This window comes from Phymastichus coffea, unplaced genomic scaffold (genome assembly GCF_024137745.1).
Source record: "Phymastichus coffea isolate CEN01 unplaced genomic scaffold, Cenicafe_Pcof_1.1 PCOF00152, whole genome shotgun sequence".
Taxonomy (NCBI): domain Eukaryota; kingdom Metazoa; phylum Arthropoda; class Insecta; order Hymenoptera; family Eulophidae; genus Phymastichus; species Phymastichus coffea.
In genome coordinates, this window is record NW_026706963.1 from 29,255 (window position 1) to 46,265 (window position 17,011).

The 17,011-nt window shown below is 35.2% G+C and overlaps 1 protein-coding gene across 3 annotated transcripts; it reads left to right on the forward strand.

Moving 5' to 3' along the window:
- The first annotated feature begins 61 nt into the window (after positions 1-61).
- LOC131672484 (zinc transporter ZIP11) lies at positions 62-7,709 on the forward strand. 3 transcript variants are annotated; one of them, XM_058949734.1, is made up of 7 exons: positions 62-337; positions 987-1,511; positions 2,961-3,228; positions 3,670-3,821; positions 4,002-4,087; positions 6,599-6,856; positions 7,241-7,709. In XM_058949734.1, exons 2-7 carry the CDS (start codon positions 1,404-1,406, stop codon positions 7,317-7,319), a joined length of 951 nt encoding a protein of 316 aa, XP_058805717.1. In that variant the 5' UTR covers positions 62-337; positions 987-1,403; the 3' UTR covers positions 7,320-7,709. The 3 variants fall into 3 exon arrangements, with proteins under 3 accessions (XP_058805717.1, XP_058805715.1, XP_058805716.1); XM_058949732.1 differs by having other exon boundaries at positions 64-337; positions 2,961-3,390; XM_058949733.1 differs by having other exon boundaries at positions 64-337; positions 991-1,511; positions 2,961-3,390.
- Positions 7,710-17,011: the final 9,302 nt, after the last annotated feature.

A 17,011-nucleotide genomic window follows, 5' to 3' on the forward strand; every position in this document is an offset into this window, starting at 1 on the left:
GCGCTTGCGCTCTGTGTCTTATTTAGGTCTACTCTGTTAGTGATGGCTGCATACAATCTAGTTGCAGTTCTACTTAACCGCAGCGTGTTTTTTATTATTTTACGTTTTTTTGAATTTCTGAAGAAACCTCAACAAAATTTCTAGTAACTTTTACGTAGTAGCTTATTATTCAGAGGTTAATTACAGAGTCAAGCTATAAATAAAAGTGTATTATGTACAATGTAAAACGTTTGTATAATAAACGTTATTTGTTAATATTTGATGCAGAATAGAAATTATTCATAGGCATATTCCACGTACTCACGTCAACTACACTATAGTTTGAATTCGATTGTTCGTAAGTACACTCTTATGACTATATAAATAGAAGTTAAAATAATCGTGACTGAAACCATGTCTTTTTATATTGGTTCACTGAATTCATGACATGTAATAAGAATACACAACAACATAACGGCTTAAAAATTTGTTTGTCACTTAAATTCAAACATGATCTTTGACGTATACTGCGCTCTATATCCGAACACATTGTTTAGGTCGATATTTTGTTCTTATTCATTGGGGATCATCCTAGTATTTATACAGTATGTGTATCGTCCGCACTTTCTGGAAAAGTATAGAAGTCATAGGTCTTGTAAGCGATGCAGTAATATTTCTAATGCGCTGACATTGTAACATCATTCGGTGCAATAAGTTTAATAAACCCCTTTAAATTTTCTATTAAAAATTAGCTGATTTACACTTTAGTTTCTTGATCGTAAAATAAAAAATTGAAAAAATTAAGAAAATCAATTACATATTTCATTTTTATTTTCATTCACTAAGTAGCGTGCGTTGAATGAATTCGACGGAAATAGATCTAAACGATAAGATAATATGTTGACTATCACATTATACATTTAATAATTTAGTAACTTGTGTGTGCGTAAAATATAATTGAAAATATCCAGATATACAAAATAATCGACTGGTTTTTTTAAATCTAGGAAGGTCAGTAAATATCAGTCGATATTATAAGTTGGCAATTGGAAAATGTGCAGCTACAAATTAAATATGTCAATGAAAGTGAGAGCAAAAAGTTAAAAAACCTTGAAACGCACACGCGGAAATGTCTAAAGTGAGAAGATAAAGTCGAGAAAAAAAGGAAAGGACCGTTATGCTTTAAAAAGTGCTGCAGAAGATAAATTAAAAATATTGACGATCGCAAAGAGGAAGAATAAAAAGTTTTCGAGTCTTATAGATGAAATTGCGAATGCTCAGCAGACGGATACGTTGTTGTATAAGGTGGTGGGGTCGCCAAGAGATAAGGTAGATCAAGAGCACTTGGTAGCATTATTACAAAGCAGTTGCGGCGACAACAATCCGACGTACCTGCTTCGAAGAAACGCAGCTCCACCACAAGGATGTTGCGAGAATATTCACCGGTGACACAGGCTCTCTTAGGCACCCTGCTTACATGGGCACTCACTGCTGCTGGCGCCGCTCTCGTCGTTGTTATTCGCGGTAAACAGGTAGGTAATCGCCCACATTGCTTAATCAACTGTTCGCTCGCATATTCGTCTTTTCTTTGAGAAAGGAACGCTTTGTCGCTTGTCTCTGATTTAATCTCGAATACGATGCTTGCAAGTCGAATAAAAAACTTACATTTTATTGTTGCATAAAAAATGTCATTCTTTATCAAAAACTCTCGGTAATTGTTGTCATCGCTTGTATAGTCGGTTGATATCTTTCAAGCAACTGCTCTGATAACAATTAATAACATTTTTTGAATAGAGTAAGAACATGAAAATCTATTGAGATCATCGTGCGCGAGTTCGTTGTCTCCAAAAAACGAACTGATCTAATCGCAGCGTACTCTCTAACTGTATACATTACTCATACCAAACAAATTGACCACTTAAAATATGCACATATAGCTTAATACTCATATAAATTTTTAGATTGGACCTAGCATGCTAAAGATGTATATTTTTGTATTCATTGAGAACCTAATCACATTTTTTAATTAATCAACTTGAAACAATGTATTGTTGAAACAATATTATTATTTATATCTTAGAATATGTCGATAGATATAATAAAATAGATATAATCTAATAAAATAGACAAGGGGATGGAGATACTGTCGATCCCGAGTTTGTTTAAAAGCAAAAATATATCGTATACTTTATAATTACCAACGTAAATCGATAAAATAACAGTTTTTAAATCTACCAGCATTGTTATTTATGTGTTGTTTGGCATTGGTACTTTGAAAACGCGAACAAAAACAAACAAGCGTGTGAAACCCAAATAAAATAATTTTTCGCTTTGTATTTAACGAAATATTAACAATTTATTGGTATTTTAAGTATTGAATATCATTATGTTTATGCATATGAATTTGCATAAACGTATATATGCTCAGCTATCTGAAACTACATCCTTGAGTGTCCATTGGAAACTGTATTAGAAAGCTGTATTGAAAAACATTCAAACAATTAATATGCGAGAAAAACTACTATAAAATCCGTGTGCAATGAACTTAATTGGGACCACAGTTATAAAAAAAATCTCGTAAAGTTGGTTCATTCAATATACATATCTCGCAAAAATTTAATCCAGGATTTACCTACAATTCATGAAAAGCTAAAGAATCAATGCATATATAAATTATATCTTGTTTTATCATCGATATTATTGGTGGCCAATATTGTTGGATAGCACATTCTAAATCTTATTTCGTACATAAATGAAATAACGATTTTATTATTAGAATGAATGCTCAATGAATAACAAATTCTTTATATTTTCGATCTTTTGTATTATTAGACTACGCGCACGACAAAGTCAGCGAAGTAATTGATGAAATTACGGATTCGATTTTGTATTTGTTTTGTCCTAAGAGTATTGTCTTATCAATATAAAATGTAATATATAAGAGGTGATTCGCAAAATAACTGGTCTTTAAAACGTTTCAGAGGAAATTGCTGGACGGAAGCTTAGGTTTTGCTGCTGGCGTAATGGTCGCAGCAAGCTATTGGTCTTTACTCGGCCCAGCAATCGAAATGGCTAAGGAGAGCAAATTTTACGGAGTCGAGGGTGAATATGCGTTCGTACCAGTGAGCATTGGCTTCTTACTGGGAGCAGCATTTGTGTTCGGCACTGACGAGCTCATATCGAGCCTTGGCATCATATCGAGCCTTGGCATACAATCGCCGAATGTGCTCTTAGCCATGCAATCCGTTGGTACGCAACACAACAACAAATCACTCCATCAAAGATATACCCTCGGCAAACAAAAAAGTGATACAGAAGATTTTAACACTGATAGCAGCCCACTTAGTTATATTTCTTATGCATCCGAAGTACCCAAAGTATGCACCCAAGTCGAGTCGTCTACTATAGATGGTATCCCCCTTAATTAAAATATTATATATGCATACTTCACAATTGCTCTTCAAACTCTTTATCCAACTAACATTATTTCTCAATTTTCTTGTTACGTTATTATGCACATGTTCTCTTTTTCTGTTTGATTCAACCATGTACGTTATTACTTCCATTGACGTTATTATTTCCCTCAATAAATCTACGGGATGATTGTATCCCTTGCTGTTAGAGCGGATTTTATTCAGCATTAAACATTTGTATGAAAATTAAAATTTATTAGGTTAACTACTGTTTCAGGATTCTATGAGCAGCATGCTCGAAGAAGAATACCGATTGGCACTTCTAGGACAAATCAACAAATCGAAGTTGGCACTTTGTACGAGGATCCTAGTAGTGAGGCTAAGAATAATCAGTGGAAAAGGATACTGTTACTTGTTGTTGCGATAACTGTAGGTTTGAATGATTGAGTGTATTTTTTCGCTCTATAATTTCCTATCAATTTATTCAGAAATAAAAAGCTGTTATAGCCTCGTTACGTTAATGCGCTGATCGATTAGTACAATTTATTGATTTTACATTTTATTTCTTTGTTGTTAAATATTTCAAGACAATCTGATTACTTTTGACAGGTACATAATATTCCCGAAGGATTGGCTGTAGGAGTAGGCTTTGGTGCTGTAGGAAGTAGCGCATCGGCAACTTTTGAAAATGCAAGGTTAGTTAGCTTATGATTAATGTTATTTATAGGTAAATTGAGCGAGTGAGAATCTCGAGAAACATTCTGGCCAACCGAGAACTCTCGCAGAATTTTCTTTGCTTCTACACCAGCCGGTTAACATCCGCACGATATATAGTAAAGTGGAGGTCGCTGCTGGGTAAAGAGAACTATTCGTGGTAGGAGGTCCGTATGAATGAACGGCATGGTGGTGGTCACGAGTGCAGCGCTGCCGACTATCACTCGAAGACAAACCTCATTGGCACGCTAGCAGCTAGTTTTTCTTACGCTCGTTCTTTTCCTCTCTGTCTCTCTTTCCTCATCTCTTTAACGTCTATCTTCTTCCTTCCTTCCTCCTTCTGTTTTTATCTTTTGGAATTGTTTGGAAAACTTCAAACGGAATGCACATACAGCATCGGACGTTCTAAATTCCAGAACAAGCTTCCTTTATCATTATAAAAATGTGGAATCTTTCTTAGACTTAAATCTTGCACCAGGATAAATTTCTCCAAAATTATTCATTTATTGGCACGACTACAATATCATAGGAAATCCTAATATTTGAAAAATTCTTTTCTGTTTTCTTTGAAATTAAAAAAAAAGCTGAAATAAATTATTACGATATTTATCAAAAAAAGCCTTCGCGTATTTTCAATTAGTAATTTTAAGAAGCAATACCATCAGTCGTCATTTAATTACATTTGCTCTTCATGAAATGACTGAAGGCATGAAACTTTTTAAAATTTTAGTATGAAAAAGAAAAGATTTGTAAAAGTTGACAGTACTGTAGATAACGTTGAATGGACGTATAATTTCGAAGCTGAAAATATGAAGCGCGAGATGATTTTAAAGGAAGGAAGGAACGAAAGAGCCACTAAGCTGAGAGAAAGAGCAGAAGTAGAGGGAGTCGTGGAATGCATGGGAACAAGCTGTGCCACGAGAATAAGCGAATGAGCCAACGAGCGAGCTGGCTCGACCGCTCGATTCGCCAGTGCAGCCGCATTCCACAATCAACGAGAGAGAAAGAGAGAGAGAGTGAAAGAGAGAGAGAGAGAGAGAGAGAGAGAGAGAGAGAGAGAGAAGAGAGAGAGAGAGAGAGAGAGAGAGAGAGAGAGAGAGAGAGAGAGAGAGACATACAGACAAACAGAACCGCTGCTGAAGCTGCTGGATTGCTTCAAAAGGAATGAAAACTATTGAACTCATCTTTTCTATTATACCATTTAACTATTTCCTTTTGTTTGCCTTTTAACGCTTGTCCCTATGTTTGCGTGTTTCTCTCCCGCAGCGCGTATCCCTATGATCATTATAACTTCCCTTTGTCTAGTGTGTTGAACTAGTGTGATCTTTAATTTTCATTCATAAGCGTTTAACTTCACGAGTTCTATATTTTTGAAGTGATTTTTCTGCCTTATAGATTATAAAGGAAAATAAAGGCCATTTGAATATCTTGTTGCATACTAACACGTAAGATTAAAGGAAATGATGGTGTCAATCGAGAAAAACTACTTATACACGAGAAAGGAAATAAGCTGGTTGGAAGAATAAGAAAGATGGAAGGGAGGAAGAGAAAGAGCGAGAAAAGGAGAGAGAGAGAGAGAGAGAGAGAGAGAGAGAGAGAGAGAGAGAGAGAGAGAGAGAGAGAGAGAGAGAGAGAGAGAGAGAGAGAGAGAGTCGCGACGAAACTTACATTCCGTTCTCACGAGCGGACATTGACCGGCGTTTCGTTAGTACAGATTCCGCTAACTCGCTTACTTACATCTTGCTTTCTCTCTCTCTCTCGCTCTCTCTCGCTCTCGCTCTCTCTCTCTCGCTCTCTCTCTCGCTCTCTTTCTCTCTCTCTTGCTCTCTTTCTCTCTCTCGCTCTCTTTCTCTCTCTCTCTCGCGCTCTCTCTCTCTCTCTCTCTCTCTCTCTCTCTCTCTCTCTCTCTCTCTCTCTCTCTCCCTCTTATACTTTTTATCTTTTTTCTATTGTCATTTTTTAAAATTGACAACTCAAAAGATTTAATGAAAGATAATATATTCAAAATATCATGGACTTATAGGTGGTATATGAAAATTTGGATTGCAAATTGTTGCCTATCTAATTAAAAATATTCAGTTATCCAAGTAAACTACAAAATAAAGAAATACGTTTTCAACTATTTATATACTTCAAAACAAATAAAAATTGTGCAAAGATTGCTATTGCAAAGAGAAGAAAATTATTTAATTATAAGCAGAAAAATGTACTTGTCCCCATTTTTGTGGTTTGAAATAATTTATTTTCATTGACTTTAAAGCCTGAAGTAAAAAGTTTGAATTCCAGTACCTGTACATTTTATTTGAAGATATATTCATGGTTGAATATTGAAATTTATATGTATGAAATCAAGTTTTGCATATAGATTTATTACGGCAATATAAGTTATTATCAATAACTCGATATTGATTTTTAATTTTTAAGTTTTATGATTATTATAAAATTATGCTGTGCACGCAAAAAATTGAATATGATTATTATTTATGTTTCAGAAATTTAGCTTTTGGTATAGGTATTCAGAACTTTCCCGAAGGTTTGGCAGTGTCGTTACCATTGCAGGCTGTTGGTTTCAGTACATTTAAAAGCTTCTGGTATGGACAGCTATCAGGAATGGTTGAGCCACTGGCCGGTGTACTGGGTGCTGCTTGTGTCACTTTTGCCGCGCCTGTACTACCTTACGCCTTAGCATTTGCAGCTGGCGCTATGATTTATGTAGTAATTGACGACATCATTCCTGAAGCACATCAAAGGTACTTAATTAAATCGAACAACATGGGTAATTACGATTCAACTAGTGCTCAAATTGCTTATAAAAAGTTTATCTGAAGCTTAAAAACCAAACAAAATTATATAAAATGAAACCTTATTCGGTTATTTTTCGGTTCTCATAATCATTAAAAACATATCTTATTTTGTGACTCGAAAGTTGTAAATTGCCCAAAATAAGTAAAATTGTTTGCAGTGGTGATTTTATCAAAATTTTGCGAAATATGATGTTATCAAATTCATGAATTGATTTGATTTAGGCCTTTTCTTTAAAAGAACTTGGCCAGCTTCTAAACTGCTTAACACGTATCTGAGGCCATTTTCGTTCCCTACAATAGTGCTTTCAAGGAGGACATTTCTTTTTTCAGCGGCAATGGAAAACTAGCCAGCTGGGGCGCTGTTCTTGGTTTTTTGGTGATGATGTCGCTAGATGTTGGCTTAGGTTAAGAGACGTAATTGCGACGAAGGATTTGATAAAATATTTGAGGTAAATTTAGCTTCTAACGTTTGGGAAGAGAACGCTGAAGCTAAAACTTCGAAAATACATGCATACATTATGCATCGAACTGAAGAGTCATTGTATGACTGTACGATTTTTTATAAAAAATGCATTTCGTAAAGCGTGTTAAATATTGATAACCGTGTACTAATTTTATCGATGTTGTATATTTTTACTAAAAAGTACGCAGCACAACTTTTTTGCATTTACAATTCTGTACCGTGTAAGTTTCAACTCAATTGTAACGACAATAGCATTTAGCGAAAGCCTAATTATTGAACAGGTCATAAATAAAGTGATATAAAAATTGCGAGGAAGGTATAAGTTAAGAAGAGATAATAAAGAGGCTCAAAAGTATTAAAATAATAGCACCGTAAATTATTAATTAAAAGTAAAATATTAAACACTCGGTTCTTGATTCGAAATTTTACTTACACATTTTACCTAGACATGCAAACGCAATAAAGGACTTAGTATTTGAGTCAGGAGAAAAACCGGAAAATGATAGTTAGATCAAAGCACTTGAACGAAAATCCCTCGTCGTGATGACAATCTCGGAGAGGCCTCCGTTGTTTGCCCGCTCACATTAGCTTTTTTTAATCTACACGAGGTTGCGCGTTCAAACTTACAAAAGAGGAAGTCTCACGGGCTTGCCTTCGGTTTACTTTGCTTACGGGGTAAACAAGGCTTGATAGGTTCATCGCTTACACCACTTACAAAAACATCTCTACAAGTCTTGAAGAGCTTGAGTGTGCACAAGTCTTTGTATGTCTCGTGTAGCTCTCATCTCTTTTCATTATTTCTCCAACGCGTATTCATGAGTATTGAGCTCAATGCGTTAAATTGCCATGCAACATTTCTTTGCAATGTTCATTGAAAAGCACGTTAGGTATGACGGCTCTCTGACAGTGCACCTAAAGAACCGCTTGTGTACATATATATAGATGGATCGCAAAACCGAGAATTTATATAAACATTTTAAAATGTAACGATGAAACTCGCGACCTCTATTTCCCATCATAGTTCAGCCATTTCACTAGGTCTATTTTCTCTGTCCAGCCATTTTAAAGTGTCTGCGATATTTCGAGAGGCCGGGCACTCTTAGACATTTCCTTCTCTTATGTCTAGCGTGGGGAATGCCATTTTATTTTTAGAGACTCTAGAGGGCAAAACGTGTAACCGAAGTTTAATTCAAGGATTAAATCCGTAGTTACCTATCAAGGCTTTATTTGTTGCATCATTTGCTAATATATATTGAAAATGGTTGACTGAATGGGTAACAAACTTCTCTTCCAAATTTTACTTATTGAGCTGATCAATTCAAACTGTTGCAAATTTTCTGAATTATTAATCGTCTACAAGTGATCAAGTATATTATCACCGATGCAATGTACAATGGGAAGAATTTTAAAAAAGTACATAGAAGCCGATAGTTGAGAAAACGAAATTATTTAAACTTTCACGAAAATCCTAACAATCATTTGCACAGTTGCAATAAAAATAAAGTATTGAAATTTGCAACAGCTAATATTGTTAGAGATCCAATTTACACGTGGCTTATATTAATTGATAACTTTCAAATTATTCTTAACTCTGATAATTTAAGATCAAAGTTTAATCTCTTGGAGTTGATATATAATATATTTGCAAGCCGCTTATCCGTAGAATCGTCGGTTCAGCCGAGCAACGCAGACGGAAGCCTGTTAGCCAAAATGAGAAGTAGACAGTTATGTTAAAAATGCATTATCAAGAAATTGCTCAATGCAAATTTCACATTTAGACATTGATAGCTCCTAGCCAACACTACGGCTGTGAACAAGTAGATATTAAATAACCAACTACTTTAAATCAACATATTAATTTGCAACAGAGCGATTGCATATCAAATTGATTATAAATTACAGTATTAATATGTCATTCATCAAATAACGTTAACCGCACTTTAATTCGATATATTGGAGTCTGTCGTAAGATATTTAATGAAAAATATTATTATTTAACACAATTCTGCTCTTCTTTCTCGAGAAAACTATTTTTGCAGGGATTCAAATATTCCAATTCTTGGTTCGTTTTTTTTTTTGTAAAATAATTTTTTTTGTATATGCTCAAACATAACTAAAATGGTAGGACAAGACTTATTTTAATGAATATTTATATTTCGATTTTAATTCATTATCAATTTTTTAATAATCACCGCAATTAATTGACCTATAAAAACAGATAAAACTTAAAAATGACCCCTACTACTAGTTTTTTTTTTCTTTTTTAAGAAATCATTTTTGAATTGTTGATACTTTGTACACATGAGAGCATAATTTTATTTATATAACTATGTATAAATATCCATACATTATATATGTACAGAAACGAGACGAAGAGAGAAACAGGGACAGAGGAAATGGATGTGACAGAGAGGGGGGAAAGACCGAGCTAGAGCACGAAAAAGGGAGAGGGAAAGAAGGAGAATGAACCAGCTAAGCCGCTGGCCTATTCAGTGAATTCAGTCCTCATCCGCCAGCCGGTCATTCACGAAATATGCATGCTATCTTTATTCCGGTCGCTCATCTTAATCTCGCATTGTTTTTTTTTTCTATTGTGCTTCGGCAATTTTTTCGTTGCGAGTTCACGAACTTTGTTCGACCATTTCTGCTATTCGAAACGACACTTTAATCGAAGACCAACAAATTGAGAAGTACTGTTTAAATCACAGTTAAGTGCAAAATTTGTGTGCATAAAATTTTTCAGCGGCATGTCTTTGTACAAAAAGAAAAGAATCAAGTTCCATAACCTCGAAAAAGATACGCGTGCGCTAAGCACTTGGTGGAAAGAGAAATCGTGTTGGTGATATATTCGCACGTATTTGCTGCTACTACTACCACCACTATAAGTTGTGTGAAACATCCGCCGGATAACTTGTGGGAAGAAGGATGTCACTGATTATAGAAAATTCTATTTTACAAAAGTTATCTAAACGGAAGAAAATAAAAATAATTCTGGTACGTCGAAAGAATATTGTCATTCAAGAATATCAGCGGAATTTCATTAACTTTTTTATTGCAAGAGGATAAGTTTCTGTTATTAGGTAATGTCGAGTTTTTTTCTTAATTTTTAGTATTAATAATAGTAAGTGCATAATAACTAACAACTAAACTGGCATCTGTCTATTCACAATCTACTTAACAACAGTTTTATTAATATTATCGGAATATTAACATTCTCGTCGCGGACGATCGTCTGTTCATTCATTTAAATTACTCTAGATTGATTGAGACTACGTTGGTTGGAGATATTTATTATTCGCTCGTTAGCATACTAATACGTGAAACTGCAAGTAATTTGCTGGGACGAGCGAATTCTATATCCATTTGTCTCGCGTATAACTGCGCAAATTAATGTTACTTTGAAAATTGCTCTCATTTCAAAAAATAAAAAAAAGAAAACCTCTCAATATTTCAACATTAAAATAATTATAACAAACTAGCTGAAATTACTTTACGGCAAAAATTTAAAAGTTGGACTAACTCTCCGGAACGATGTAGTTGAACAATTATGTGAAATGACTGAACTAAAATAACACTGACAAACTGTTAACCAGAGGTAAGTTTCTCGTAGTTTGTATCAAGTTTCACGGTATTGAAATATTTTCAATCGAAGTCGACCGAACTAAAAATTTGCAGCTTTGGTATCAGTTTTAATTAAATTATAGGTGTGCCGTGAAATTATTCTTTTTCTTTACTTATATAATTTTATGCAAGGTCAACGAGCCGTCACGATGAAAACTTTGAAGTTTATTTAATATTCGCGTGTTTGACATTTCCGGTAGTAGATATATAAGCTGCTGTCAAGCCCGTTGAGAAGGTTTAGATGAAGAAATGGAAAATGAAATTGTTTAAAGCCAAGGCTTTATAAACTGGAAGCACGTAGACGTAGGCTTGAGATCATCGCGCAACAAGTTTTCACATGTCAGACGCATTTCCAAGATCACTCGTGTATGGCAGACGGCTGAGCCCCTCTCTCGCATATTTGTTGCGTGACACTAGCGCAGTACATAACGGCTATCGTTCCCATTGACTTTTCTCGTACCGACTGTGTACGTATAGCTTTTAGACATGCCGTTACAGTAGTCACGTTCCACATTGGAATTTCGACAAGTCTATAACCGACTCCGCGAGCTAACGACGCGGAAAAATAGGTAATTTCCTCCTCCTGCGCGTTATTCAGCTAAGTTTCGATGAGGTAACGAAAAAATCTCAAAATGAGTAATAATGTATAAACAGGAGTACACGTAATGCAGACTGCTGGTCGCGGCGGACAACACGAGAGGGCGCTAAAAGTAGGGCCTTATACGGTGGCAATATCTCCTCCGCAACTCACGCAAGACGCGTTTCTGTCTACCTCGGTCATGGTTCTTTTTTCATGCTCGCCTTATTGCATTCCAAGAGAGATAGAGAAGAAGAAGCCGTAACTGGCTACCTTCGCCTCAACATTCCTTGCCCCCCCCCCCATACTCTCTCTCTCTCTCTCTCTCTCTCTCTCTCTCTCTTTGTTCGTTAATTAAACATCCACGCGTCATTATTGATTCAGCATTGATTTCGCATTCTTCACTAGATTTATGTCAATTGAGATGATATTCGCAACGAGAGAGAGAGAGAGAGAAAGAGAGAGAGACTTGCACAGTTGAGCAGCACTACTTCCACCCGCTCATGCCGACATTCGATCGAAAATGAAATAATTAAAAAACGACCGGAAACAAAGTCCAAGTGTTGCGAACAAGTATATAAGAGTGCTAATAATTTCTGAGGTAAATACGCTTTGAAGTGGGGGCCTTAATATAATGTATAATATTGAAACGGTGAATAGCCGCGTGGAATGCCTGCAAGGCCTCCGAGTTCGGTTTGCGGCTCTTTAAAGTTTAAAAGCCAGGCACGCACGCTAGAATTACAGAGAGCCCGTTTAAAGCTATATGAGCGAGCGAGAGGGGAAATAACTGCTCATCCGACTCGCTCGTTCCTTTCTCAGTTCGTTCGTTTGTTCTTCGGCTCGGCTCTCGTGTACGCAGTAAATGGCTTTTAGATACGTATATATTCCTATTTCTCATTCATCCGCCGACTTTAGTCGTGTACATCATTACTATTAGGAGTATTACTATTATTAATTCCTTCTCTCTCTTGCACGCTGCTGTCGAGCGGCTGTTGCATTTTATTTCCGAATAATGAGTCTGCGAGTCTGAACTGCGACTAGTTTGCAGATAAATTAAAAATTCTTTTAGCAAAGACCGCTTTCGTGAAAGACATCAAGACAGGCAACGACGTTGTTCGTTCGGTCGAAAAAACCTTTTTGCTATCTAGCACTTTATCTTCTGCGACATTTTCTCTGAAGCAATTAATAATTTCGCAATTATTCAGGTCGATCGAGAGCTCGTAACGAGGAAAGTTTCCAGTTTCCTTATTTAATTGTTTCAATAAAGTTCATTCAATTATGCAATGGCGTGAAATTCGGTCAAGGTATTTGTGCAAAAGTAACAGATAAAAATGTCAATTATGTATCTTCAATGCGCCATCGTCGCCTAGTACAGTAGTCTAGTTTTTACGATCGCGAAATAATTTTCCAACGTTGCATTTCTCTTTGAATTGTTGCCCTGCCGAAAGTACGCGCGAATAGTCCAAACATTTCACCGTCATATTGTATTCTCGCAATTTCTAATGCACACTCGAAGGAGAGAAAAAATGACAACCGACGATGTCTTAATGATTATGCAATGTAACTATTACGGAATGCGGTCAACTGTTCTCAGTTACCACGACTTTATCCGCCACGTATGCTGCATTGCTACTTAACATTTATTGTATTCAGTGCTTTATACCTGCAATTATTCGCGTTGACGGGTATATATCGATGTATTTTTAAGATTGGCGTCGCGTCGCCGAAACTTTTACAGAAAAAGGAGTGCACTCGACGGGCAAAAAACAGCACGCAAACAGCTTTGAAAATCTTGCGAGCGCGAGTATCTTCGCGAGCATCAATGTACTTCTAGGTACGGCACTGGGGATTCGATGAATTACACGGATTTTAATGCGTACTACGAGTGCAACCATACGTGATTGATAAGAATTCCACCGAACGCTTTTTTTAACTGTAGGCTAGCCAGAGCCACACACTTCGCTCGCTCCACCTTGACACGCCGAGCAATGAGTTGAATTCGCGTGTAACGTTCAAATCTGAGCAGATGCAAGAATCTCGATTTCTCCGTGTGCGTGAATTGACTATGAGGCAGCTGCTTACACACATTCACATGCGGCGAGTTGTACAGCAATGAAATTGTATTTCTATGCGTACATCAGTGCAGGAAAGAATAACATAAATCGGAAATACAAAGGGAGCCGAGTTGAATGGCGTACAATAAAGTTCTATATTCGCCACAGCGGGCCTGTTTTCCTGGCGTAACGTATAGCTATCGTACTTTATAAAATAACCGCGCCAAATATTTCTGATAGCTGCAAAGTGCCACGGATACTAATGCAAAAGTCGACGTGACATTTTATCTTCAAATCGGCCAATCTTTCGTCCACGTAATATTGTAGGGGAATACCATTGCTAATGGAGCCGGAAAAAGTGTTCATAATGCTTCTCGTCGACATTAATTATATTTGCGTTGGCAAGAACAATTCCAAACTGCATGAATGAACTGGACGCTCAGAGTACGATTATGCGAAACTTATTACGCATTGCAACTTATCGGTAGATACTCCGAGAGTCGAGCTGAGAGTAGTTTGTGCGCATGTTTTCATTTACAATTTTTTATTTCCATGTTTATGTCTTCTTTATTATTTATCTAATCATAATTTGGATTTCGATACTATTCAAACTACATTGAGCGATGACGTAAGCGCTTCGGATAACACTTTTTCGCCTTATTATTCTGTACGAACTCTGGGTATGTCTTTATACTGAAATCAATTGCAAACTAATAAACCTTGCTGGCAATAGTTTTTCCTTATGTTTCAAATCTAACACTTTCTGCTTGAGCTGTTGGCTTTTTCACAAGCGAAATGCAGTACAACATTACTAAGTTACAAAAATGTAAATGCAAATCTCAAAATGCCAAAGTGAAAACGTGATAATTGCATTTTTCAACGACACTTTTCTTCACTGACAAGTTATGGCTGATCATTCTCAAACGTACTTTCCTTTATGCAATCTCGTATAGATAGCATCAAGACCAACATACTTTCGATTTTAAATCTATTCACGTGGTCGTAAAATATTTTCCATTGCTCACGAAAAATCTTTTATAGAAATTGTATAATTCATGCGTATAATTTTTCTAACTTAAATTTTTTTTGCACTCTATCATCACCCTTTAATCTATCTAATTATCTATTAGAAAACAGGTAAAGGTAGGGAATGTATCCGACTAAAAACTCGTTTTGATCGTGATCCTTGTAGTCTAGTGTCTTTGTATGAACTAACTTTCTTTGTGCATGATTCTTTAAACTGGCGCAAAAATAGCGAAACCGTTCACATTTTATTTTGGCTACTAAACTAAATTTGACTGTAAAGTAAATAATCAGTTTAATAATTACATGAATTTTTTATCATCCTCGCCATTCTCATAATTTAAATATATTTTCCATCAGGTCACCCAACTGCAATCATTTGAGCCAGTTTATAGTATTACGGAAGATCAACGCCCAAGTAATACCAGAAGAAAGAACAGAGCATTATTTTATATCTATTTTTATTCCTTCAGTCAAGGAATTCATACATAAATCTGTTGTCTTATACAGAATATTACAGTTGATCTGCACTACTGCTGATAAAACAGGTTTCTTCAGTAATGTAACTGTAATTTTTTTTATTCGATACAATACCGACTACAACTTTCTGTATGATCACTATCTGTCGGTAATATAGATATCCGTGATACCGGTTTCAAGGTTTATGTCGTGATCATATATATTTATTAAAAAAACTAATGTAAATACATGCATATTTACACACTCATACACGTATACACACACACCCACCTTTTTTTGCCTTTCAATTCACATTGAATATTGTTTTTAAAAATTTTTAATCTAGCTTATTTGATTAATTATAAAATCTCTATTTTTTAAAAATATAATATTTATTAATAACTTTTTATATGTAAAAAATGGTTAGTTTTAATAACAATTATTCCAATATTTTCTTGAAATAGGTGCAGGTTCAGCGTCACTCGGATATAACAAAGGCTAACAGCTTGGATAGCACAGATCACGAAACTGGTTTTCACAATGATTTGACAGATGTATTTGATTCTGAGATCATTGTGAAAGCTGATTTTGTTCAAATTCAACAGTAAACTGTCTCCGAAAAGTCTACATTCTATAGTTGGCTAACATAATTACTTTATTCTATTCGATTCATCCAAATGATAATTAATGTAAAAGTTATAAAGAAAATAATAAAATATTAATAAATGTTGTTAAACGTTTGTGCTTTTGATATTTATTAATACCTACAATATTATTTTCGTACATAAAAATTTTTATGTAGTTCGGTAGAAATGAAGATTAGATTGTATACAATGGAATTCTAGCCTTCCGAGGGGTAAACAAATTTCAGTCCATTTAAAAGTTTATGAAAACAAGTGGTGGGTTGCGTTTTTCGATTTACTTTTATAATAAAATACATTGTCTACGAAACAAACATGCTAAATTCACAATAAATTATTTTACACTTTTGCGAGGTGCAGAGAGTTACACGTAATTCTTCGTTTAAAAGCTTTAATAGCTTTTTCAAGGTTTTTGTCCTGTGTATTTTTTTGGCAAACATAGTTGGTTACGTATATCAAATAAATCCTTAACTATACGGGTTATCAAAATTTTATATCGTATCGCGCTGAATATAGTGTGGGAAAGTTTTAAAAGGCTCTCTTACTCTCTCTTCTCTCTCCCTTTGCGCGATGGCTCTTGAAGTTGAGCAGTTGAAAGGACTGCTAAGCCTCACTAACTTTGACAGAATACTTACTTTTTTTCTACATATTTTTAATCCGGGTGGGTTAAGTTTTTCTTCGTATTAAATAAGAAGGAAAGGTTCATATAGCTACCATTCAATCATATTAACACTTAACTTGTATCCAACTTTTAAAAAATAAGCTTAAATTAAAAAGTCGAACTACTGTAAAAAAAGATACTCCTACTGTTAGTTTTCAGTGACACAAAATTAATAAGTATTTCTTTTTTAGCATGGACGTTTACAGCGGTAATTAATTAAACCGCCAAAATAATTTATTAGATATGTATTGACCAGTCGAATTAATCCTCAATTTTTTCAGACAAAGTCATGTTAAATTCCCATATCTTTTATGGAAAGAAACAAAATTAGTTAATAGAATTTTATTTGCGAACCTCTGATCGTCATAAATACTGATTTTACTCGAGTTCCCGGCTTTGTCCGTTGCTCTCCCACACATGCAGATACGCAGGTCTAGTGAAAAGAACAGACGGTTTTTTTGTGTGCCTGTGTTATCTCATTAAAAAGTCATGCAGATAAGTCTTCATAAAGTGAATATATCTTCACCAAATCCCTTAAAAAACACGTGAATTTTTCATGAAAAAAATGAAGATTTTAATATTTTATTAAGTCATTGAAGCTA

Coding starts and splice junctions, on each gene's coding strand:
- LOC131672484 (XM_058949732.1), top strand. CDS start 1,404: ATGTTGCGAGAATATTCACCGGTGACACAGGCTCTCTTAGGCACCCTG. Junction 1,512..2,960: donor TTGTTATTCGCGGTAAACAG/GTAGGTAATCGC, acceptor AAAACGTTTCAG/AGGAAATTGCTGGACGGAAG. Junction 6,857..7,240: donor ATTCCTGAAGCACATCAAAG/GTACTTAATTAA, acceptor TTCTTTTTTCAG/CGGCAATGGAAAACTAGCCA.